Source organism: Pelmatolapia mariae, linkage group LG6 (assembly GCF_036321145.2).
Source record: "Pelmatolapia mariae isolate MD_Pm_ZW linkage group LG6, Pm_UMD_F_2, whole genome shotgun sequence".
NCBI classification, from domain to species: domain Eukaryota; kingdom Metazoa; phylum Chordata; class Actinopteri; order Cichliformes; family Cichlidae; genus Pelmatolapia; species Pelmatolapia mariae.
In genome coordinates, this window is record NC_086232.1 from 43,373,049 (window position 1) to 43,398,013 (window position 24,965).

The 24,965-nt window shown below is 42.6% G+C and overlaps 1 protein-coding gene across 3 annotated transcripts in view; it reads left to right on the forward strand.

Annotated features, from left to right (window-relative positions):
* The first annotated feature begins 3,824 nt into the window (after positions 1-3,824).
* Positions 3,825-24,965, forward strand: part of LOC134629591 (NLR family CARD domain-containing protein 3-like) — a 30,528-nt gene continuing 9,387 nt past the window's right edge. For 2 of the 3 annotated variants that reach the window (XM_063477068.1, XM_063477070.1), the window contains exons 1-8: positions 3,825-3,909; positions 8,835-8,966; positions 12,621-12,704; positions 13,154-13,270; positions 17,878-17,950; positions 18,113-18,317; positions 18,442-20,239; positions 22,506-22,676. In XM_063477068.1, the coding sequence (XP_063333138.1) occupies positions 8,878-8,966; positions 12,621-12,704; positions 13,154-13,270; positions 17,878-17,950; positions 18,113-18,317; positions 18,442-20,239; positions 22,506-22,676 (2,537 nt within the window). In that variant the 5' untranslated portion in view covers positions 3,825-3,909; positions 8,835-8,877. Of the gene's footprint in view, positions 3,910-5,538; positions 5,604-8,834; positions 8,967-12,620; positions 12,705-13,153; positions 13,271-17,877; positions 17,951-18,112; positions 18,318-18,441; positions 20,240-22,505; positions 22,677-24,965 lie in introns of those variants that run through there. The other variant, XM_063477069.1, reaches the window with a different exon arrangement.

Genomic DNA, 24,965 nt, shown 5'->3' on the forward strand with positions numbered 1-24,965 from the left:
TTGTAGAGGCGCGTCAACCAAGACAGCCCTACAACATCCAGAGCCTTCAGGAACTCGGGGCGGACCTCGTCCACCCCAGGGGCTCTGCCACCAAGGAGTTATTTAAATGCCTCAGTGACCTCGCCCCCAGAGACTGGCGGGTCATCCCCTTCGTCATCAGACTCTGCTTCCTCCATGGAAGACGTGCCAGTGGCATTAAGGAGGTCCTCGAAGTATTCCTTCCACCGGCCGACAATTTTCTCAGTCGAACTCAGCAGCGCTCCAATCGCACTATACACCTCCGAAGTCCCACAGGCTAACCAAGCCCGATAGGACTCCTTCTTCAGCTTGGTGGCTCCCCTCACCTCTGGTGTCCACCATTTGGTTCAAGGGTTACAACCACAACAGGCACCAACCACCTTGCGGCCGCAGCTCAATGCAGCAGCTTTGGCAATGGAGATGCTGAACATGGTCCATTCGGACTCAATGTCCCCAGTCTCCCTCACAATGCTGTTGAAGCTCTGCCGGAGGCGTGAGTTGAAGATCTCGCGGACAGCAGTTGCAGGTGGAAGTTCAGGATTGCGCTTGGAAGTAGCCACCCACAGACGGATCGCTGCTCAGGCAGGGGAGAATAGTAGATCCCTGATCGCCGACACCGGAGCCATGACAGCTTGTAATTAAGTGAGTGACACCTCGGATCTTGGTCTGCATTGGCATAAAAAGCATGTGTAGTAATAATAATAATAATAATAATAATAATAATAATGATGATAATAATGATGATAATAATGATAATATCAAATATAAACAAACTTTAGAAAGCTTCAAAATAATGATTTTAAGCTTTTCAGACCTTTCTCTTGACCAGGCTGGGCAATTAATTTCTATAGAGGGCCACATCAAAAATCTGAATAGTGTTGTAGGGGCGAACCATCGATAACTTTAACTTAATGCTGCTAAATATTAAATTTCTTCCAAGGTAAAAAGCAGTAAATTGTATGTTTTGCTAAGCTGCTACTGGTAATCAGAAGTATACATATATTATGTAGATATTTATGTAAATGTATGAATTGTGATGTAGGTTGACAGGAAAATAATCCTTTAAAAATAATAAACAACTTTAAAAAATCATTACATCACTGTTTAATTTTAACTTGTTAATCTTCACAAATCTGCAGTATGTTAAAGATTCTTTAGAATATATAATATAACTTCATACAAGAAGAAACGAGTGCTTACGATGTTTCCATTCAGTTCACTGGATTAGTGAGAAAAAGCCAGTCTGTGTTGGGCTTGAACAAGTGCAGCGAAATCTGGCTGAATGTCTGCGATGGAGCCCTGAGAGGTGATCATCAGTGATAGAGGATCTGGATTTGTTGAACTTCATCACTGAGAATGTCTGTAGGTAGATCCAAAGAGGACTAGAATGCTCTGAGCATGTCTCCTCATGTGTGGGAAGAGTAAAACTAGTGGGACAGACCTGTGAACATCACTGGGTGCATTATCCACACTGCAGGAGAAGAAACCATGTGCTTGAAGTTGCCTTGAAAATTCACCATGCGGTGCTTCTACCATGGAAGCTGTGGGGCTGATCAGCTCATGGCCTCCTTCAGTGTTGGCATGTGAGTCAGGATATTGTCCCCCTATTGACTTGAGAGAAGTTGCAGCTTTCACTGTGCTGTACATTTCAGGCCCTTGCATTGCACTTTGATATTCAGTTCATTTATCTGAGCAGTCACATCTACAGAAAACCAAGGTCTGCAAACCATTCTGCATCTGAAAGCTTATTTCTACCTTATTGAGCTTATTCATAAGCATTTCTAATCATGCTTGACTTTTCATCACTATGTGCTGCTTTTATGTGACATGCCTGTGCATGTGTGGTATTTTATCTTCCCAATGTTTCCTCGATGAAATGGGCGGAGAGAACAAAACACAGCCAAAGAGCATTTGAAGCCACGCAACACGAGTTGAAACAGAAACACACTGAGAAAGTATCGGGTGTGGAGACAATTCTTCCTCTGCAGATTTTGAAGGCACTGTAAGTTTCCCTTCTTTCTACCTTTGAGCTTTTATAGATTATTGATTGAACAGAAAAACACAGAAATTCTTGTTGAGTAAACAATAAAAACATCAACCTTTAGGTTGATCATTTTTCACTTTATGTGAAACATCAGCTCAGCTTTAATGTTCAAAGACAAAGAGGCGACACACTGTAAACTAAAGTGCACAGTTCAAACTTACTCAGGTTTAAGAAAGCGTCAGTTTCTGTTGGGCGCTGCTCACACACAAACACTCAGGAGGAAGCGCTCGTGCACGCTGCTGTTATTTGCAGGTTCAGTCAGTTTTCTGCAGCTGGAGTTTATAAATCCATGTTATACAAATCTTCTGTTATAATAATGTAAGTAATGTTACTATCTCTGTGTATCATCTCAAATGTAGCTTTAAGTTCAAGTATTGACGTTTTTTTTTTTTTAGATGTGCAGCCCTGACTCGTTGAGATTATTCTGTTTACCAAGAACAACAAGTTTGCACTTGTCGATATGAACATTTTCATTCAGCAACACCTTTGTCACAGGCTAATTGGTCCATTGTTCTAATTTTGTCATGATAACTAAGAACAACATGGTAAAGATCAGCACATCGCTATATTGAACTAAACATAACTGGATTCATAAACAGACTTCAAACATTTCAGTAACACACACATGCTTCTACACACAGTCCACAAACCTCCTGCCTTTGCTTTCATTTCTAACATCAGATCTTCTTTTTTCACCAATCTTCTTCCTCTAACAAGATCCTCAGTCTGCTGCTGTTTCTTTTGTGGAGGCAAATCCATTCTGTGTTTCCTTCAAAGCATCATTTCCACTTAAAGCTGTGAAAATGTGTCAGATGAAGTTCCCTCTTTAAAAAGTGATGATGAAACTGTGGCACTAAGTGACTGAAACCCAAAACACATGTTTGTCTGCTGGAGATGTCATCAGCCTTTGAAGACTCTGTCAGGACAGTGACAGGAAGTGACCTCAGTCTAAAGGTCATTTGTGGAGCTGAGCTGATGCACAGCATCAACATGTTACTGCAGCTGAAAAGTAACAAACTCAGATTAAACAGTTCAAACAAGTCAAAGACGTTCCTACATCAGGGAGCAAAGACGAGCTCCACACACACTGACACCTCTGCAGTGACACGTTCAACACTAATAACATGATGCAGGTATGAAGCTGACCTTTGACCTCAAACCCAGAAACAAACATCACTGATGTGTCAGTGTACAGGGACTGTGATCATAAATGTGTGTTTTAGCTCAGATGTTTTATTTTAGCTGGAGGCTCAAACAGAGCTGGGAGCTCATAAAAATATAAAAGCAGAATTCAAAGAGCTTTTAATAACTCAACACGATGCTTCAAAGCTAAAGGAGCTGGACTGATGTTCGTGCACATCAAAAGCTTCGAATATACAAACTTTTTTTTATAAAAAGGTCGCAGGAGGTCAAAGGTCACAGCTCCTGTGTGTCTGAGGGCGGCTTCACGCTGGAGAAGGATGAAGGAGTCTGACCTGAGCCAGTGTTTGACATGAACACATCAGCACTGCTGTCAGTGAGCCTAACGACAGCCGTTAGCATCATTTCAGTGCTTCAGTCATTTAAAACACTTCCTGTCACTGTGGTGGTTACAGTGACATCATGCAGTTTGTGTTTTGACCTCCAGAAAACCAGCAGAAATAAATCACCTTTGGACAACCTGCCAGAGATTTGGGAGTTTCCCACGTGCACCTGAATGCAGCACTGACAGTTTCTAACGCTCCTGATCGTAACGGTGACGTCACACAACCCTGTGGGTGTTTCCTTCCTGCTCAAACTTTACTTTCTCTTTCCTGAACTTCCTGTTTCTGCTGGCTGATCGTCTCCGTGTGAAGCTCCGTGTGAAGGTAACCTTAGCAGTGTGTAATGTTTCCTGACTAACATCAGCTGTGTGCAGCTTAGTTCCAGCACGAACAGCACACATCTGCCGCTCCATAGTTCACGGTAACGGACTCACAGCTGGACCAACGAGGCTGTTGGTTAAGCGCATGTGCTAAACACACATCCTCCTTTCAGTGTGGGTGTGACTTTGTCTTAAAATTAAATGAAAAGGTCTAAATGATGATTTCCACTGTTACACTGTTTGTGTTCAAACGGTGGTTGTCTTCAGTTTCTGGAAGTTTCAGCTGCTGTTTAAGGACACGTTTAATGTGTTTGTAGTTCGAAGGAAAAAAGACGCCATGAGTCAGTTTGAATGTTTTCAGTGATGATCTGTAGAAGAATAACAGTGAAGACTTTTTCTGTACAGGGTGGAGTTTGTGGTTCAGCATGTAGAGCAGTTTTTAGCAGCTCTGTAAGTGGACGGTTTGAATCCTGTTTTAAGGACTGATGTAAATTTCTTGCTGATGGGTTCCTGTTGTCTAAAGGTTGTTGCTGCTCACAGATCAACATGCGTCTTTTCAGCCTTTGGTCAGTTTTTGCTGTCAGAACTTTCTTGATGTGATAGACGTGCAGCTGCAAACATCTGGAGTTGGTGAGGATGGGTTGAAATATTGACACTATGATCAGCAGCTGAGCTGAACAGCAGATTTCCTCTCAGTGTTTCAGGATTCAGAGACTTTTGGAGACTTGTGATCACTTCCTGTTTAAAATGTGCGACTGTAAACCTCTGTGTGAAATGATGCTGCTGACTTCAGAGAGGGTTCAGCCTTCACAGTGAATAAAAGAGGAAAGACATAAATGTTCCTGTGCAGTGAGCTCCCTCAGACATTTGATTACACTCAGACAAACAGCAGCTTCACTGCATTTAGTTCATGTTTGTCTGTTTAGACACAATCACTGTTGTGTTTTAGTGTCTCTGCTGGAGCTACACAAAACTCCTTCATTCACCATCCCAACACTGAGAGGATGTTAGAGGACAGGGGCACCTTCACCTCCCCCCAGGAGAGCCCCTGCAGCTGAGAAAGTACCAGAACACAAAGAGAAGAAAAGACGTGTTTTCAGGAGCTCAGAAGGAGCCACTTCAGTTTCCTTCTACTCGAGCAAAAGTTCCAGCAAAGCAAACATTTAAAGATCAGAAATGAAAAGATCAAATTTATCAGATGTTAAATAAACAGGAAGACGACCGTTGACCAGAGCAGGAAGAAGACAACAGTCTGAGATTTCACTGTTTTATACTGCACCTCATTCTAGACAGTGTGACATCAGCACACTTCCTCTTTTTTAACAGCTCTATGAGTCCTTATTTTGGAGAAACACTAAACAGGGTCACATGACTGTGACCACAGGAAGTTGGAGAGTTTGATTAAACCACCTCCTCTGTTACCAAGCAGAAAACAGTCATGAACACTCAGTAAACAATAATGATGACTATGAAGTTCTTGAAATGATTTTCAATTAAAAAAAAAAACAAAAAAAAACGTTAAACTTGTAACTGTGTTTAAAGAAGAAAGCTGAAATTTACTTCAGTCACATGATGCTCCTCTTTTTTCCTCCTCTCTTTTTTTAGACATGAGGTCACATGACAACTGTTAATGAGTGGGAGGGGCAGCGTCCCGCCGCCTCAGTAAAACTGCCCTGCTGGCCAACAGGGAACAAATCAGTGAGGATCAGTTTTGCATCAATTACAACTAGGACTGGGCCATATCATACTGTTCATGGTAATACCGGTATAATGTTAGGCAACGATAAGAAAATGAAATATGGCGATAGAATATGGGTAAAACGCGCATGCGCAGTGCCTTTGTTTTCATACGCACATGGCGGAAAAAGCATGGCGGCGACGGAGAATGAGAAGGACGAAAGAGGATCGTTGAATGAAACGGATGAACCAGAACTGGTTTGTAAAAATGCTGCAACTTCAGTGGTGTGGAACTGGTTTAGCTTTACCGTCAGATACACAACAAAGCACATTTTTTTGTAAAGCCTGCCAGCGCGCCGTCGTTATTACCGTACAGATTTTATGTGCTACTCGGCGCTCAAAAATCTGTCACATGTTTTAGTACGACTTTGCTAAGCTATGAACCCGCACCACTTGATGGATTGTCGGAGCGTTACGGCTGCCGTAGTCAGGAGCCTCGCGGAGTGATACGTACTGTGCTTCAACATAATATTACATGCACGTAAAAAAACAGCTGCTTGTTTAAGTGAAAATCATTGATGTTTTTTTGGAATAATAAAGTTGTGGAGTCGTAAAGCATTTTGTCTCCCGTCAGTTATATCGTTTTCAAATATTTATCATGATAAATATTTTTGGCCACAGTGCTCTGCCCTAATTACATCATGGAGTTCAGTATAGATACGAGATAATCTGGATTTCGAAAAGTGGGCTCTATGCACCACTTTGAACTGGATTAAACAGTGGAGGGCACATAATGATGTTGTGTTGACATGTTTGAGTATACAGGCCCATGTCATGTCCAAGTCTTCTTCCCATAATGTTTTGCGTTTGGCTCTAGAGGCACCCTATTGGCTGGATTCAATTGTTGGATAGTTCCTAATAGTGTAGGCTGGTGGAGGTGGGGGGCTTGAAACTGATATCTGGGAACAAATAAAGTGCCTGGTTTGCAAGTATCTTAAAATGTGTGATACTGGTTGACTGTATTTATTACCAAGTTGTTCAAATGACCCCAGAAGCTATAGCCAAGGAAACTAACTGAGAGATGGGTTCATCCAGCCTGTTTTACATTCTGGTGGAATTTCAAGAATGTTAAGTTTAGCTAGAAAGTCATTAATTGCATTGCAGTCAGTTTGTGACTCTGAGGTGTAAAGCTTTTAAACTTTTACGTAATAATGAATAATCTGGCCACTGATATAGTCCTTAAAATAATCCCATACAACAAGGCTGGAAGTCTCTGGAGAGGGGCTAGTGGCAAAGTAAAAGCTTATCATGCTGGATAAACTTTACAAACTTGTCTGACAGAAGGGTTGAATTGAAACGCAGTTGTGCAGCTTTTGCAGTAAGATGTAGAAGAGACGGAGTAAGTGGGGCATGATCTGAAGTAAGTATGCTGTTGTAGGCACAGGAGTGGACCTGCTACAGATAATTAATGTAATGTATGGTGCACGAGTGAGAAGAAGTAGTCTCTCTTGTGAGGATTTAAGGTACACCAAACATCACACATTCCATATTCAGATAGAAAGATGTCGTCACAGTTTAGTAATAATGCTTTGTGAGGCTTCTGGAGTCTTTGGGAGCCTCTTAAAGCCTCGCCTGTAGAGCTCCAACATAATGTTCGCCTGCTGATTAAAGACCTCAGGACTGTAGTCTTCCACACTACAGATTGTTGCGCCTCAGCAGGTGAATTTCCTGCTCCTCCAGGCTCCTCATATGGTGAGGTCCTTGGTCTGGTATCGGTGGAGACGAAAGATCACCGGGCAGGGCGGGTGCCCCACGGGCGGCTTAGCTGCAAGGGAGCAATGTTTTCTATCGAGCTCAGGTGGAGATGGAAGCACGTCTATGCTCAATAACTCACAAAGAAGGTTAGAAAGGAAATGAGTGGGGCGCCCATTCTCAGTGTCTTCAGGTGGTCTGAGGATCTGAGGTAACTTTTATGCTACAATAAGCATAAAAGTTACTGTACGGCTATCATTTGTTAACATGACGCTTGTTCTTATACATGTAATACATTTATTACCAACCTGGGAGTTCATCTGCTGGTCATTCAACATGACTTCTGAGGTCTTAATCCAGCTCAAGACGCTGTAGATTCCCGACAGTAACAAGCTGGCAAAACATAGTTCTATTAATCTGCGCTCGATTACTCTGGAACCAGAACCGGATGTAAGTCCCAAAAAACTGAACTGGAGAACTGAAACTGAAATTAGTCGAGAGCTACATTTTTAAAGGATAAAATACAGTTTCAGAGCAAATGAATTCATTTTCAAAATATAAAATTCAATTTTAATTTAGTGACTATCAAAGAAATATAATGAATTTCAAATTAGGTGAATTCAAATTCAGTTTTAAAAAGCATTGATTCAAGTTACAATTCAGATTCAATCTGAGCCATTCAAATTTAACTCATTCAAATTCAGTTTCTGATGGCACAAAGTTCTGCCCATAGTTGATGTTTGTGTATTCTCTGTAACACCTGACACTGATTATTTAAAGAGGATTTTAATTTTTACAACAACCAGTGAATGTCTCAGACCATCACCAGTTAATGTGTGTTTCCTTAATCATGACTGGGTGAGGTAAAGACTCTGCAATAATACAAGAAAAACAGAGAAAACCCAACAACTATTTCATTCGTAATATTCATGATGTCGCCTGCAGACATGCATTTACTATGGTTACTACGACTGGGTGATTTGGAGGCTGAAATCAACTCTGTGACTTCTTGTGGTGAACTGATGAAAGCAGTTTGTGACAGAGGAAACTGTCTGGCTGATTCTCAGTTATGATATTTGGACATGTACTCTGTTACTCTGAGGTTTGCTGCTGTAAACGATTGTGTATTTTATTCTTTCCATATGTGCCAGTGCAACTCCGACTCAGTTTGATTGTCTCTGAACATTTACAGTTTGTATCAAATGAAAGGAAACAGGAAACATGATATTATCATAAGTACATTTATTTGATATGAACATTTATTTATTTTATAATTTATAACATAATGTTGATTAACTTTGGTTGTAGAAGTCCCTACAGTCTCTAAGATCAACGCTGCTTGTTGCTGTTATTATTGATCCCTTATTGATATGTGATGGTCAGTCCTACAACTACAGCAGATACTTCATATTATCTGCACTCAGATGGAGCAGATCAACACATCAGACTTCTGCAGCTCTCAGTTGATGTGCACATGAATGATTTGTGTTTCCTCTGCAGGTGAAGGTAGAAAGTGTGTGTGAGCTGGTGTGAATTGAGCAGCATGGATCAGTGTGAGGACAGAGAGGAGGGAGTCCCTCCCTCTAAAACCACTCTGTGTGGGGAACATGAGAGCCAGCCCAAAGCTCAGAGGTGAGATAATAATAATAATAATAATAATAACTTTATTTATAAAGCACCTTCAAGCAAAGTGCTGTACAACTGTTTGAAATTAAAAGGGTTTAAAAGTAATACATAGCAATACATATAGGAGACACAGTACAAGTTAAGAACAGAAATAAAAAAGAAAAATTAAGAACAAAATAAAAAGAAGAAAACATTTAAAACCTAAAAGCCATAGAGTTAAGACATGTAGGATAAGGTAAACAAGTGTGTCTTCAGCTTAGCTTTAAAAACCTCAACAGAGCATGCCCGCCTAATATCTTGAGGGAGGTTATTCCACAAAAACGGGGCACGAAAAGAAAAAGCACGCTCTCCAATTTTCTTTTTTCTGGCTTTAGGAACTTTTAAAAGACCAGAGTCCTGAGATCGGAGAGCACGGGATGGAATATACCGGTGTAAAAGGTCAGAGAGATACGAAGGTGCTAATCCATTTAAAGCCTTGTAAGTGAGCAACAGGACTTTAAAATCAGCTCGAACCGGACAAGGTAGCCAATGAAGAGAGTATAAAACAGGGCTAATATGTTCGAATTTTCCAGTTCTTGTTAAAATACGAGCAGCTGCGTTTTGCACCATCTGTAGACCTTTAAAACTTTTCTTTGGTAGCCCTGAGAAAAGAGCATTGCAGTAATCAATGCGTGAGGACACAAATGCATGAACAAGAATCTCTGCAGTATCGTTTGACAAAACTTGTCTAATTCTAGCTATGTTCCTCAAGTGATAAAAGGCGGTTTTTGTTATTTCTTTTATATGAGACTCAAAAGAGAGCACCGTGTCAAACCACACGCCCAAATTTTTACTTTGTCTCTACAAGTTATGACCCTATCATCAATTCTCAGGGTAAAATTTTGGGACGAGTGCTGAAATTTAGGCGGTCCAATGACCATCAACTCTGTTTTATCAGTATTTAAGCACAGGAAATTATCCGATAACCAGCCCTTAATTGCTGATAGACAAGATTCCAAATTAGAGATTTCAGCACAATTTCCAATTTTTAGAGGAACATAGAGCTGGAGGTCGTCAGCATAACAATGAAAGGTTACTTTAAAAGAACGTAAAAGAGCACCAAGAGGCGACAGATACATAGAGAACAGCAGTGGTCCAAGCACAGAGCCCTGAGGGACCCCATGCCTCACCACACAGGTCTCAGAAAGAACATTATTAAAATTAACAGTCTGAGACCTCCCTGACAGGTAAGATCTCAGCCATGATAAAACATTCCCTGTAATTCCAATAAAATGTTCGAGCCTATCCAATAAAATGCCATGATCAACAGTGTCAAATGCGGCACTTAGGTCCAGCAGTAATAAAACTGAAGTGCGATCATTGTCTGCATGTACCAGCAGGTCATTCACCACTTTTAGTAAAGCTGTTTCTGTGGAGTGATTTGGTCTAAAAGCAGACTGAAATGGTTCAAACAAATTGTTTGTTGACAAACGCTCAGTAAGCTGCTTAAAAACCACTTTTTCAAAGACTTTAGACAAGAAAGACAGATGTGAGATGGGTCTATAGTTTGCAACCATGTCAACATCTAGTCCAGGCTTTTTCAAGATTGGTACTACCACAGCTGATTTATAACATTCAGGGAAGACTCCGGTCATCAATGAAGTATTTAGAAGAAACAGAATGTAGGGTCCTAATGCTGACCACAGTTCTTTTATAGCCCAGGCTGGTAAAGGATCCAATGAACAGGTTGTACTACGAGCTGCTTTTACAACCTTGGTTAATTCAGACAGAGAAATGACCTTAAAATCAGAGAACAGTTTATCAGCAGCAACAGGCAAGACATCTGAGTAGTCTGACAAACTACCTGAGGAAGGAGTAATCTGATTCCTAAGTGTGTCCGCCCTATCACTGAAAAACACAAGAAAATCATGAGCTATCAAGTTAGAACAGCAGAGAGTTGACTTGCTCTCTGTAAGTTGCGATACTGTGTTAAATAATAGTTTTGAATTATGTTTATGACTCATGATAAGATTTGAGAAGTAATTTGCTTTCGCTGTCGACATCGCTGATTGGAAAGAAGTCAGGGAGTCCTTCCAAGCCCGGAGAAATACTTCTAATCTGGAAGATCTCCAGTGACGCTCTGCCTTTCTACAGTTTCTCCTTAGATTCAAGAGCTCCTCGTTTAGCCAAGGCATAGGGTTCTTTTTTTGACATTTTAGCTTCTTCACGGGAGCAACAGAGTCCAGTAGCTCAAGAAGTGTATTATTTAAGTTCACAGTCAAAGAGTCCACACATAACCCCTGGGTAAAAATGGGGTCCAACACATCAGGTAGATGTAGTTTAACTCCAAGCAGTGCCTCAGGGCTAATAAAACGAGATGATCTGAGGGGCAATTTTCCCCTCTCAAAAGCTGGAGATTTAGGGATTAGAATGTCAAATAAAATTGCTGAGTGATCTAAAATAGGTAAAACACAGTTTTCAGTCATCGATATATTCAGTCCATAACCTAAGACAAGGTCTAGGGTGTGGCCCATACGTGTTGGCCCAGACATCAGTTGTGTAAAATTCAAGGAGTCAATTATATTTAAGAAATCTTTGACCAGGGGTTTATCCTCACAGCACAAATGGATATTAAAGTCCCCCACTATAAGAATCCTTTCATAGTGAACAATAAAACAAGTCAAGAAGTCTGAGAATTCCGAGATAAACAAGTCATTATATTTAGGTGGACGATAGATGACTATAATTAGAACCACAGGACAGTTTAAGATCAGGAGTTGGGACTCAAATGAGGTAAAAACACCAGGACTTTGTATCTGTTTGCATTTAAAACAGCTTTTGATGATAGAGGCTACCCCGCCTCCCCTCCCAGACAACCTGGGGGAGCTGAAAAAGCTGGCATCAGTGGGGCACAGATCCAACAAGGGTGCCACTTCCCCAACGCGCAGCCATGTCTCAGTTAGGAGCATGATGTCCAATTTATACGTATTGAAAAAGTCTCGAAGAACATGAGTTTTATTTGATACCGATCTTGTGTTTAAGAGAGCTAAATTAACTCTCTGTCCATCTGTGGTGGCAGGCAGCAGTTGTAGATTATTTATATTCACTCCACCTTCCCTCGCATCCCGTCGGCGTAGCGGCCAATAAAGCAGCGTCCGGTGAGCATGCTCCGATGACGTCGGGTAAACAGGAAGAAGGCAACGCTGTTTGAGGCCAGTGTAAGGTCCTAAACAGCCAGGGTCGCCGATGGTGAAAGCCCACCGCATGCGAGCTCTAACCCGAACACGCTTCCCAGAGCGCGTTCCACGCCTACGTCCATTTCTCCAGCGCTTTCGCTTCGAAGGAGTCCAAGGGGGGTCGCAGCGGTGCAGTTCCTCCGGTATCGACACCAGCGGCGGCGGGAGTCCTCCACATTGCTCGTTAACGCTGGGAAGCTTCAGTAGTGAGTCACGGATGTTAAGCAGCATCTGTCGCTCATAAACCAACAAAGAGTGGGTTTTTAAAACTAGCAGGGACACCACTAAGAGCATAAATAAGAAACATTTCGGGACCGAGAGACGGCGTGCCATGACACTCGGCGCCATCTTATATAATATACAAAAATGACCATCTCTAACTGTCCATGACTCTTCTCCATGTCACAGCTCAGCACTCACGTCTCTGCTCCATCATTATTCACAGGAACCAACCTGGACCTCCACCCAGAAAGCCTGACAAGTCTAAAAGCCCTCCCATAGAAGACCAGCCTGTGTCTGCTGCAGAGAGGTGAGCTGTTAGTAACATGAACTCTCTGTTGTCAGTTTGTTGTCTGATGTAAGTGATGATAATCTTTTTGCTTCGTGGTTTCTAAAACGATCTAAAATGTCTCAAAGGACACAGGCTCAGCTGTAAAAACTGTCATTTTTATCTGGTTTGAAGCCACATTTTGACAGAATTGGCTGTTTTTAACTATTTATTTTAAGAAGTTGTGGAAATTTAGACATCAGACATCTGGATCCTGAACTGTTATAGAAACAAATGTTAGCAGTGGGTAGTTTGACTTTAGCCTCGTGGCTAAACTGACCAAAACCAGCATGCCCACTGCCAACACTAGTTTGGAGTTTCCTTCTGCTCATGCTCAGCCTGCTCAGTTTGTCTTTGGGATGATGAAGGTATCCTAACCTTCATCAGCTTCTGTGGCTGCAAATAAAAAAAAAATCTTTCCTCCCTAACAGGACCCATGGGAGTCCTGCTGGACCTGAAGCCGGACCCAGCTGTGTGTCCTTAAAGAGTGACCAGTCTAGACATGAGCCCATTGATTTTAAAGACCAGCAGGTGTCTGCTGCAGAGAGGTGAGCGGTTAGTAACATCAACTCTTTGAGAGCTGATTTAACTGCTTGGTGTTGTTGAATGTTGTTATACCTCCTCGTTTATCTGTTTGTGTAAGGTTTGTGGTGGGAGTAAGAGGACTGGGTAAGTCTGGTGGACCCTGGACAGTTCCATTTGTTTTCTGTTAAAAACGCTAAGTAAGTAGGTTGGTGCCACCTATGTAGTGTTTTTCATCTTATTGATATTAAGATTTTTCTGTTTTTTTTGTTTCATTTTTAAGAGTAGAGCTCAGCCAGGTTAGGGTTAGGCAGGTCTCAGATTTTGAGGTGTTGATGCTCACTCCCACCACTTCACATTCAGCTGCGAACCATTCCAGTGTGGGCTGAAGGCCATCACTCGATGAAGCCAACAGAACCACATCATCTGTGAAAACCAGAGAAGATATTCTGAGACCACCCAAGTGAAAGCCTCGTGGCACTTGGCTACACCTACAATTTCTGTCTGTAAAAATATGAACAGAATCAGGGACAAAGAGCAGCCCTGACAGAGTCCATCACCCACCGGGAAAAAGTGCGACCTACCGGTCCCTCTTCTTAAAGACAGGAATCACCACAGTCTGTCAGTCTAGAGCAGGGGTGCCCAATCCCAGTCCTCGAGAGCTACTGTCCTGCAGCTTTTAGATGCATCCCTACTCCAACACAGCTGAATCAAATGGTTTGATTGCCTCTTCAGCATGCCATCAAGTTTGGCAAATGCCTGATAACAAGCCATTCATTTGATTCAGGTGTGTCGGAACAAGGATCCATCTAAAAGCTGCAGGACGGTAGCTCTCGAGGACTGGGATTGGGCACCCCTGGTCTAGAGACACTGCCCCTGATACCCACGCAACGTTGTAGAGATGAGTCAACCAACACAGCGCTAGAACATCCAGAGTCTTCAGGAACTCAGAGCGAACCTCTCTTGAAGGTCGGCTGGAGGTGTTAGTTGAAGATCTCGCGGATGTATCGACAAAAATGGAGAAACTAAAAACTAAAGAGCATCTCTGGCCACAGATCATTCATTAAAAAAACAAAGTTCATTATTTTAATTACAAGAAACCTTGCCACACTGTAACTGACTGACCCATTTTAAAACTAAATAAAGCAGGAAGCCAAAACCATTACACATACTGGTTCTGTATAGCAGAAACGTTCTGCTACCAAATGACACCTGAGCATCCTGACTCAGGTTTGAACGATTCATTCCATCGTCTGATCCAAATCATATTGTGTGTGCTACTCTGATCTTATGAAACCTTTGTCAGTGGTAAACTTTAATACAGGGACCTCTCTGTGGTTCTTTTATGACAAAACTGTGAGATTTCAACCTCTTGGATATGTACATGTAGAGCTGTGCGATATGACCAAAATCTCATATCCCGATATAAGACATCTATTGTCCCGATAACGATATAAATCACCAAAATTTTACATTTTCTGAAAATTCTGTGAATCTCGGGCAGCTCGACTTGCATGAAGTGTTTCCAGCTGGGCGTCGTGTACCTGGAGTCGAGTGTTTTAACCGATGCATGAAATGATACATTTTTAGTCATAAGTTGTAACGGCCGCTGGTTTTTTTTTGTGAGTATTTATTACACATCGTGCTGCGGGGAAAAGCCTGTTCTAACGTTTGAGTCTAGGGCAGGGGTCTGCAACCTTTAACACCCAAAGAGCCATTTGGACCTGGTTTCCACGCAAAAGAAAACACTGGGAGCCGCAAATACTTTTTGACATCTGAAATGAAGACAACACTTTATATATTGTTTTTTACCTTTTATGCTTTGTGTGAACAACTAAGCTTATGCTTATGAAATCCATGAAGTGCTAATGAGAAAATTACATTTTATTTATGTAATTAACACATTTTGAACTCTTAAAGAAATATAACAAAAGGAAAAACACCCAGCTGAACTAAAATGATCCATGTACCAAACAAAAACTGTGAGCCAACACCCTTATATCGCCTTTGGGCTTTTGGAGCCTTGACCTGGCTTTTAAAAAATAATTGGGAAAAAAAAGCACTATGCTGTTAAAAAACGAAAAATAGATATTTGAGAAATTCTGCCTAAATATGTATTTTACCTGGTTAATGTGTGTGGCGGGGCGTGGTCTCCAGCACCGCTGCAGGGGAGGCGGACGCACCTGAGCGGCACCCGCAATCACGCCTCGCTGCCTTAAAGTCTGTGCCATCTATGCTGTTGTTGTCGGACTGTGAGCTGAAAAGCTACAGCCGGCTTTATGCCTTCAGCAACCGTGTGTGAGAAGTTGTCAATAAAGAGATGCTGAAAAGCATGTTCATCGGGTCTGCCGTGATATGTTTACAATGGGACTTCTGCTCCTGAACCTCTGCGCACAGCGTCTGCAAATCGGGGCTTTACGAAGTCACTTTCATCTTTACGCAGGACTGTAAGCTGTCATCTGTGAAGCGCGAGCAGTGTTTGTCTTTAACATAGTTCACGGCGGAGAACAGCTGCTGACATAATGTGGATCCGAAGATCCATAATTGGCCTACCTGGGGTTGAAAGTCTCGATAACTGCATGGCGATTCGGCGGGTACACCGGCATCCGCGAGTGTGACTCTTATTTTGAGCCATGAGAAAAATAATAGAATATAATTTTATTTTATATTTCAATATCACAATCTTCCAATTTAGAACTACAAGTTAAAAAAGATCTAACATAAATAAAATACACTTCAGCTAAATACTTCTAATTTATTTTCCCCAAGCCACGCGGAGCCGCACTATACGGACTAAAGAGCCGCAGGTTGCCGACCCCTGGTCTAGGGTTTATTTTTTAGCACCTGACGGCTCTTTTTTGCTTCTCATCCATAAACACTCTGCATCTTTCACGTGAGTTTATTTTGAAAAGTCTCAACAGGATCTTGAGCTTTATTGTGAAAGGTTTATGTGGAAAATAAACAAGCGGACAGGCGATGGTTTTACCGTCGTTTTTTTTTTGTTTGTTTTGTTTTTTTTTGGGCCGCCTGTCCCGTTTGGTTCTTTTGCCATCAGAATTATTGTCTAAAGGCAAAGACAGATGCCCAACGGATTTACTTTACCAAATGGACCATCCCAGCCTTGCCGTAATGGTCTATTTGATTCATCTTTTATTGTTTATTTGATTTTATTTTCACTTGCTAAATACGGGACAGACTTGACTGGGGAAAAGAAAGGGGAGAAAGAAAGAGGGAAAGAAAAACAGCGGGGAAGAGGGACGGGGAAAAAGGGCAAAAAACAAAAATGTTGTTGAATGTTGAATGTTGTTCTTGTGCAGAGCGTTCACTGCACAGTGTTTCCTGTTTCCTTTCAGAGAAGCCCAACAGAATTACTTTACCAAGTGGACCATCCCTGCCTTGCCGTATTGGTCTATTTGATTGACCTTTGTTGTTATTATTTATTTATTTTATTTTATTTTCAGTTGTTACAGATGGGACAGACATGACTGGAGGGAGGGAAACAAAGACAGCGGGGAAGAGGAATAGTGATGAAGGGCAAAGAAAAGGGAAAAGAAAAGGGGGGGGGGGGCAAAAAAATTACATATTTTTATATATATCACCTGGATCACCTGTTGAGAGAAAAAAAAGAGAAAACAAGCAAACAAAAACAGCAATATAATAAACACAACACCATCGCGATACTCTATGTGTATATAACAGTAAATATTAAATATTGAATATTATTGTGCAGCACGTAAGATCAACAGCGCACAGTGTGCTTTGAGGTAGGAGCCAAAAAGGGTGTAGTTTGTGTGTGTGATCACCTGTGTGTACACCTGTGAGCATGAGCGCGCTTGTATTTAAAAGGTTCCTTCATGTAATGATCTGCTAGAGGGTGTGGGGGAGCCACAGCCCCGTCCTCCAGGGCATGAAGCAGGTATGGAGGAGATCAAAACTCCAGACATCCAGAGGCCCTCAGAGCACAAGAGACCAAGGAAGACCAACGGAGGGGCAGCCGTGCTACCGGCGTTGTTGCTAACAACAACACATATAAACAGGCGCTTGTCCGTCTGTATTGTGGTTATATTAAATATAAGAGAAAGAGAGAACTTTAAGAAATTAATACAGCCACTACAGTGACCATCAAAACAGTGAAAAAATATTGCCGTAAATAGTTTATTTTACGACACCACGAAACAAACAATAGCATAAAATGAAACGATAGACGTTTTTATATCGTCATCTGATATATATCGTTATATCGAACAGCCCTATGTACATGGTTGTTTACCAGGACACAGATGAGTCAGAGACAGTTAGCAGCTCTGTACTCGTGTCCAACACGATGATCCAAAAAATGATGAAGTTTGAGAGACATAATTATCTACTTCAAGTACAGTCGAGGAATTAATCATATCTTAGACGATTGATTGTTATTTAACTATTTGATTATGGGTTTTTTTACAAAGATAATTTGTTAGCAGCTGATGTTGGCTTTTTGGGAAACTCAAAGTTTTAAAAAAAAAACTAAGCTGAGCTGTTGATTTTTAGTACGATCAGCTGAAATTATAGCCATATACAACTACGAGCAGTCAACTGAATAAATGTCTGTGTCAAAATATCACTGGCTGAATTGTTGATGATTCCTCCACAGAGTGGACCAGCAGAGCTCAGAGGTTCCCACTGGTCAGTCTGCCCATCAAACACACCTGGACTCCATATTTATGGTCTGTACATGTACAACAACTACTTTTACATCTATTCTGTTCACAGTCATCTCCATGCTGCTCTTTGTAGACCAGCGCAGTGTCAGTGTGTCCAACATGGATCTGATGTTTGGCTCCATGATTTCAGTCTGATTGGCTCATTCATAAAGTATTCTGTTCCAGCTGCTGGAGGACAACATCATCACTTTTGTGAAGAACGAGCTGAAGAAGATCCAGAAGGTTCTGAGTCCAGATTACCCAGAATGCTTAGAGAGTCAAAGGGAGGATGATGAGCAGAGGAGCAGAAGCAGAGAGGCATTTGTGAAGATCACACTGGACTTCTTGAGGAGACTGAATGAGGAGGAGCTGGCTGACCGTCTGCAGCGCAGTAAGAAACAGATAAAGATTTGAGCTGGTTAAAAAATGCTACATTAACTAATATCTTGCAGATGGACAGCATGCACGTGTACTTAATAAATTCTTGACTGAGATTTAATTAATTTGTTTTTTAGAAATTCCCCCTGAAGGTTTTCAACATCATTTCAAGTCTGTCATGAAGAAGAAGTTCCAGTGTGTGTTTGAGGGCATCGCTAAAGCAGGAAACCCAACCCTTCTGAATGAGATCTACACAGAGCTCTACACCACAGAGGGAGGGACTGCAGAGGTCAATGATGAACATGAGGTCAGACAGATTGAAACAGCATCCAGGAAACCAGACAGACCAGAAACAACAATCAGACAAGAAGACATCTTTAAAGCCTCACCTGGAAGAGGTGAACCAATCAGAACAGTGCTGACAAAGGGAGTGGCTGGCATTGGGAAAACTGTCCTAACACAGAAGTTCACCCTGGACTGGGCTGAAGGCAAAGCCAACCAGGACTTCCAGTTCATATTTCCATTCACTTTCAGAGAGCTGAATGTGCTGAGAGAGGAAAAGTTCAGCTTGGTGGAGCTTGTTCATCACTTCTTTACTGAAACCAAAGAAGCAGGAATCTGCAGCTTTGAAGACTTCCAGGTTGTGTTCATCTTTGATGGTCTGGATGAGTGTCGACCTCCTCTGGACTTCCACAAAACTACAATCCTGACTGACCCTAGAAAGTCCACCTCAGTGGATGTGCTGCTGATAAACCTCATCAGAGGGAACCTTCTTCCTGCTGCTCGCCTCTGGATAACAACACGACCTGCAGCAGCCAATCAGATCCCTCCTGGGTTTGTTCACATGGTAACAGAAGTCAGAGGGTTCACTGACCCACAGAAGAAGGAGTACTTCAGGAAGAGAATTAGAGATAAGACGCAGTCCAGCAGGATCATCTCCCACATCAAGACATCACGAAGCCTCCACATCATGTGCCACATCCCAGTCTTCTGCTGGATCACTGCTACAGTTCTGGAGGATGTGCTGAAAACCAGAGAGGGAGGACAGCTGCCCAAGACCCTGTCTAAGATTTACATCCACTTCCTGGTGGTTCAAGCCAAAGTGAAGAAGGTCAAGTATGATGGAGGAGCTGAGACAGATCCACACTGGAGTCCAGAGAGCAGGAAGATGATTGAGTCTCTGGGAAAACTGGCTTTTGATCAGCTGCATAAAGGAAACCTGATCTTCTATGAATCAGACCTGACAGAGTGTGGCATCGATATCAGAGCAGCCTCAGTGTACTCAGGAGTGTTCACACAGATCTTTAAAGAGGAGAGAGGACTGTACCAGGACAAGGTGTTCTGCTTCATCCATCTGAGTGTTCAGGAGTTTCTGGCTGCTCTTCATGTCCATCTGACCTTCATCAACTCTGGACTCAATCTGCTGGAAGAACAACAATCAACCTCTAAGAAGTCTGAAACAAGAGAATCTACAGAGAAAAACTTCTACCAAACTGCTGTGAACAAGGCCTTACAGAGTCCAAATGGACACCTGGACTTGTTCCTCCGCTTCCTCCTGGGTCTTTCACTGCAGACCAATCAGACCCTCCTACGAGGCCTGCTGACACAGACAGGAAGTAGCTCACAAACCAATCAGGAAACGATCCAGTACATCAAGAAGAAGCTCAGTGAGAATCTGTCTGCAGAGAAAAGCATCAATCTGTTCCACTGTCTGAATGAATTAAATGATCGTTCTCTAGTGGAGGAGATCCAGCAGTCTCTGAGATCAGGACGTCTCTCCGCAGATAAACTGTCTCCTGCTCAGTGGTCAGCTCTGGTCTTCATCTTACTGTCATCAGAAAACGATCTGGATGTGTTTGACCTGAAGAAATACTCTACTTCAGAGGAGGCTCTTCAGAGGCTGCTGCCAGTGGTCAAAGAATCCAACAAAGCTCTGTAAGTAAATATGTGGTCATTCCTTTTTGAATTTGTGAAATATTCAAAATAATTCACCTGTCAAAAGTCCTCTAGAGCCAGTCATTATCAAAGATATGTCTGTAAATTGCTGCATTCATCTTTCCCTGACTAGTCTCCTGGTTCCTGCTGCCATAAACCTTCCCCACAGCATGCTGCTGCCACCACCTGTTCACCTGTAGAGATGGTATTGGCCAGGTGATGAGCTATAACTGGTTTCCTTTAGACATTTGGCATTCTGGCCAAAGAGTTCAATCTTTTATCAAACCAAAGAATTTTGTTTCTCGTGGTCTGAGACTCCTTCGGGTTCCTTTTCGTAAGCTGCTGGCAGACAGTCGTGTGCTTTTTACTGAGACGTGCCTCCGTCTGGCAACTCTACCATGAAGGCAGAGTGGTGTACAGAGTACTGCATAACTGGTTGTTCTTCTGGAAGGTTCTCCTCTCTTCACAGAGCAATGCTCGACCTCTGTCAGAGTAAACATCAGATCGTTGGTCACCTCTCTATTTGCTCTGAAATCAAATAGTGGACTCTATTCAACTTGTAGAAATATCTATCAAATGATCAGTGGAAACGGGATACACCTGAGCTTAATTTTGAGTGGCATGGTTGTGAATACTTGCTTATACTTGTTTATATGTTTTATTTATTTATTTTTTGTTTGTTTGTTTCATTTTAAATAAGTTTCTGAAACTTTTTCAAGCAGACTTTTTTTTTTTTACTTTGTCACTATGGGTTATAAACACCACACGGCAGAACCAACCACAGTTTCACAGTTTGCATCCTGCTGTATTTAACACTTTTTCCCGGTTGCTGTACACACACCGTCAGCTGCAGCTCCGCAGCTTGCAGCGTGAGCCGGGATTGCATATGCCTTTCAGGTGACTCCATCTCCCCTACAGTGGCTCAGCGACAGGGAAGTGTGAGTTCAGGTGGCTGCCCACGTATCCGTGGTGCTGGTGATGGGGGCCACCCATGTGGCAATTGCAGATGTAAGCAGAGGCTCCCACGTGGCTTGGCAGGTGGCCGGCGTGCAACTTGGCGTGCTGACCTCAGAACACCGCTAGACCTGCCAGCACGGTGACCTCAGGAGTAGCACGACCCTTGCACGCTTCGACCTCCACCACCTGCTTTAGATGCCCCTCGCAGCGCCTCCTCAACCTCCACCTCCGGCTGGTACATGAGGACACACCGGTCGCTCTGCGGCCCTCCTCCAGGGAGCCATGACGGGTGCAGGCCCCTGCCGGCCAACAGCCGCTCCCACCCAAGGAGTGGTGATGGGTGCTCTGACAGACTGCGTCCTGGCTGGTTTCACCCTGGAGGCCAGAACAGGCGCTGTGCAGTTGAGGGTCGTAGGTGGGGGTGACGGCCAGGAACTCATCTGAGCTGCTAGACTCACGATCCGGCACTCGGATCAGTTTTGCAGTTCTTCCCACGGGTGGCGAGACACCGCCGCCTGCCAGCTCGGCCACTTTTTCGGGCCAGCTCCTTCCCTGACTGGCCCAGTCCTGGGTCTGCCGCGCCCCATCACTGTAAACATCACACGGCAGACCCAACCACAGTTTCATGCTTTTCAGCATGCTGCTTTATTTAACAGCCCAACACATACCAACAACAACAACAACCTAATGACTAACAGCACAGCCTTTTAAGCCGGCAAGGCATGATTGGTGTGATTAATTCATTTTGGAATGAGGCTCTAAAACTGAACTGCTGTGAATACTTTCTGTGTGCATTCTAGATCTGATCCTTCAGCCTCGTCTGGGAGATTTGCTAGCCTCATGATTTCACTCACAATGTTGTCTTCAAGGACAGGAGTTTTGTTCTTTATTTCAATTACACATACTTTAGTTAGCTAATCATAGCTCAGTTTATAACTCGCCTTCAGTGTAGTCTGTTATCTCCTTTTTCATTTCTGCTATGTCTCTGCTATGAACTCTTCCAACAAGTGTGATCATACCAGAACCTTACTGACCAAAAGCATCTGGTGGAGGTGCAACTTGCTAAGGGACACTTAACTGTCGCTTAGAAGAGATTTGTTTGGGCCAAGAAAGTGACCAGTAGTGCCTTCTGTTTATGCCAACAGGTATATTTAGACAGAGCTTGATTTGTGTTTTCACAAAGAAAATTTTAAATGTTTTATTAGATTTGTTTCAACTCAAATTTTAGCTTATTTTCTTAACCATGAATTGGGTTGTCTAGGTTCAGCATTTACAGTAATTTAATCTTATCACAAATCTTGCTTTTCAGATTGAGTGGCTGTAACCTTTCAGAGAGAAGCTGTGAAGTTCTGTCTGCTCTCAACTTCCAGTCCTCTAGTCTCCGAGAGCTGGACCTAAGTAACAATGACCTGCGGGATTCAGGAGTGAGGCTTTTCTCTGCAGGACTGAAAAATCCACATTGTAAACTGGAATCTCTCAGGTCAGGAATCAGCCATTTCGACTGATCATAAAACTTTAAATTGTATTAATATTTAAACAGCTACCCATTATATAATTGTCAAATTATTTTTGTTTACCTTTGTTGTGTAGTGTTAGACTCTGGGTACTGTTGACTTTTTTCATATTCATGTTTTTTATATGTTTTAGATTTAATTTAAAAAGTGAATTCATTCACCGTCCATTTAGAGAATTTAGGGCTATTTTGTTCCCTTTTTATTGCTACGAATGATAGATTAAGGAAAAACTGCAGGAAATGCAAAAAAGACCTTAAGACATTGAGAATAGTTACAAGTACCTGGGAATCCCACAGACAAATGAGGCTTCCAGGAAAGCTGCAACCAAAAAAATTTTGTTTCTCGTGGTCTGAGAGTCCTTCGGGTTCCTTTTCGTAAGCTGCTGGCAGACAGTCGTGTGCTTTTTACTGGGAAGTGCCTCCGTCTGGTAACTCTACCATAAAGGCAGAGTGGTGGAGTACTGCATAAATGGTTGTCCTTCTGGAAGGTTCTCTCTTCGCTAGACCTCTGTCAGAGTAAACATCAGATCTTTGGTCACCTCCCTGTTTGCTCTGAAATGCTCTCTCAAAAATGGGACCGTATATAGAAAATTCTGTGCCTCTAAAAATCACAGTCAGTCAAAAGGACTTCTGGATGGTAAGGAAACTGGTTGCAGCATAATCTTTCAGCTCCTGGGCGGTCTGGTTACCCCTTGAAAATTGACATGTTATAACACAACTAAGAATATTCATAATAGTATGCCGGGGGTAACAAGAGAAAGACAAGAGGAATTCGGCAAGAAAACGCGGAGGAAGGAGTTTTTTCACCGAAAGAAGTTGACGGTGCTAGCAAGCTAAAGCTACACGGAGCAGGATTGAGGAGGTCGAACAGAGAGTAACCGAGGTGGAGGAGGTCACAGTCGATCTTAAAGATGTGCTCGGCCATACTCTCCAGTTACAAGAGGACCTCCAGACACGTCTGTCCCACCTGGAAGCCCGCTCTCGCAGGAATAACATACGTGTTCACGGGATACCAGAGGGTGAAGAAGGGGACAACATGCTCGAATTCATGGAGAATTTTATAAAGAAGGAACTGTCCCTCTCGCACACTAATCTGGGCGTACAGCGGTGCCACCGCTCACTCGGCGCCAAACCACCACCGGGCTCCAACCCCAGGTCTATCGTGATTCATTTTTTGGAATACAAGACCAGGGACTTGGTGCTCCGCTATGCATGGACCAAAAAAGAAATACTGCTGAAAGGGAGACGTGTGTATTTCGACCAAGACTACCCCAGTGACATTTTAGCTAAACGCAAAGCAAACAACTCGATCAGGAAGATTTTAAAAGAGAAGGGGCTCCGCTTCCAAACATTGTATCTGTCGAGACTGCGTGTGTTTTATGAAAACAGGCCAATGGTTTACAACAATGCGCAAGAGGCATCCGACGACCTGGAGAGGGTGTTGATGGAAAAGGGAGCGGACAATCCAATAGCACGCATCCCCGTACCCAAGCCGAGGACGCCCTTCTGGGAAAGAGCGAGTGGGGCGCCACGGAGGACCCGGGAGGAATGGATGAAATACATTCAGGAAAAGCTCCAGGGATTCAAGCGTATGGATAGTAACACCTAATTTTTTTCCACACCTAAGACTGCAGTTTTCCTCTGTAAAATAAGAGTGATAGGTTTGACCCCAGTTATGGGATGTTACTCGCTTTCTCCAAGAGCGCTGCTATGATGGGCGGAGATTACCAAGCAGCACTACGAGGGGCTCTCTGGGACTCTAGGGACTCTCCTCTTTGTTTTGAAGTTGGGCGTATACTTCATAATTGGAAGTCATATATGTTATTTGTTCAGGTATGTTGTTCCTTTGTTCGGCAGACCAATGTTTTCTTTTCAGAGCACCTAGAGGTTTACAGGTATTGTGTATTTTCTTTTTGCTGATGGAGATAAGACAACAATATAAAGTAATTACACTTTACATTAATGGTTTACATAACCTCATTAAAAGAAAGAAAGCTCTTGCTAAAATGAAACGAGAAAAACAAAATCTAATTTTCTATCAAAAAACACATCTTTCTGTCACTGAGCACAAAAAACTGTGTAAAATGGGGTTTAAAAATGTGTATTATTCCTCACATATAAAAAACCATTCTAGAGGAGTGGCCATCTTATTGTCTGACAAAGTACATTTCCAACTCTCCTCACAAATCAGAGATAAGGAGGGGCGTTATATACTGGTTAAAGGGTACATAGATCACAAGGAAGTTACATTCTTTA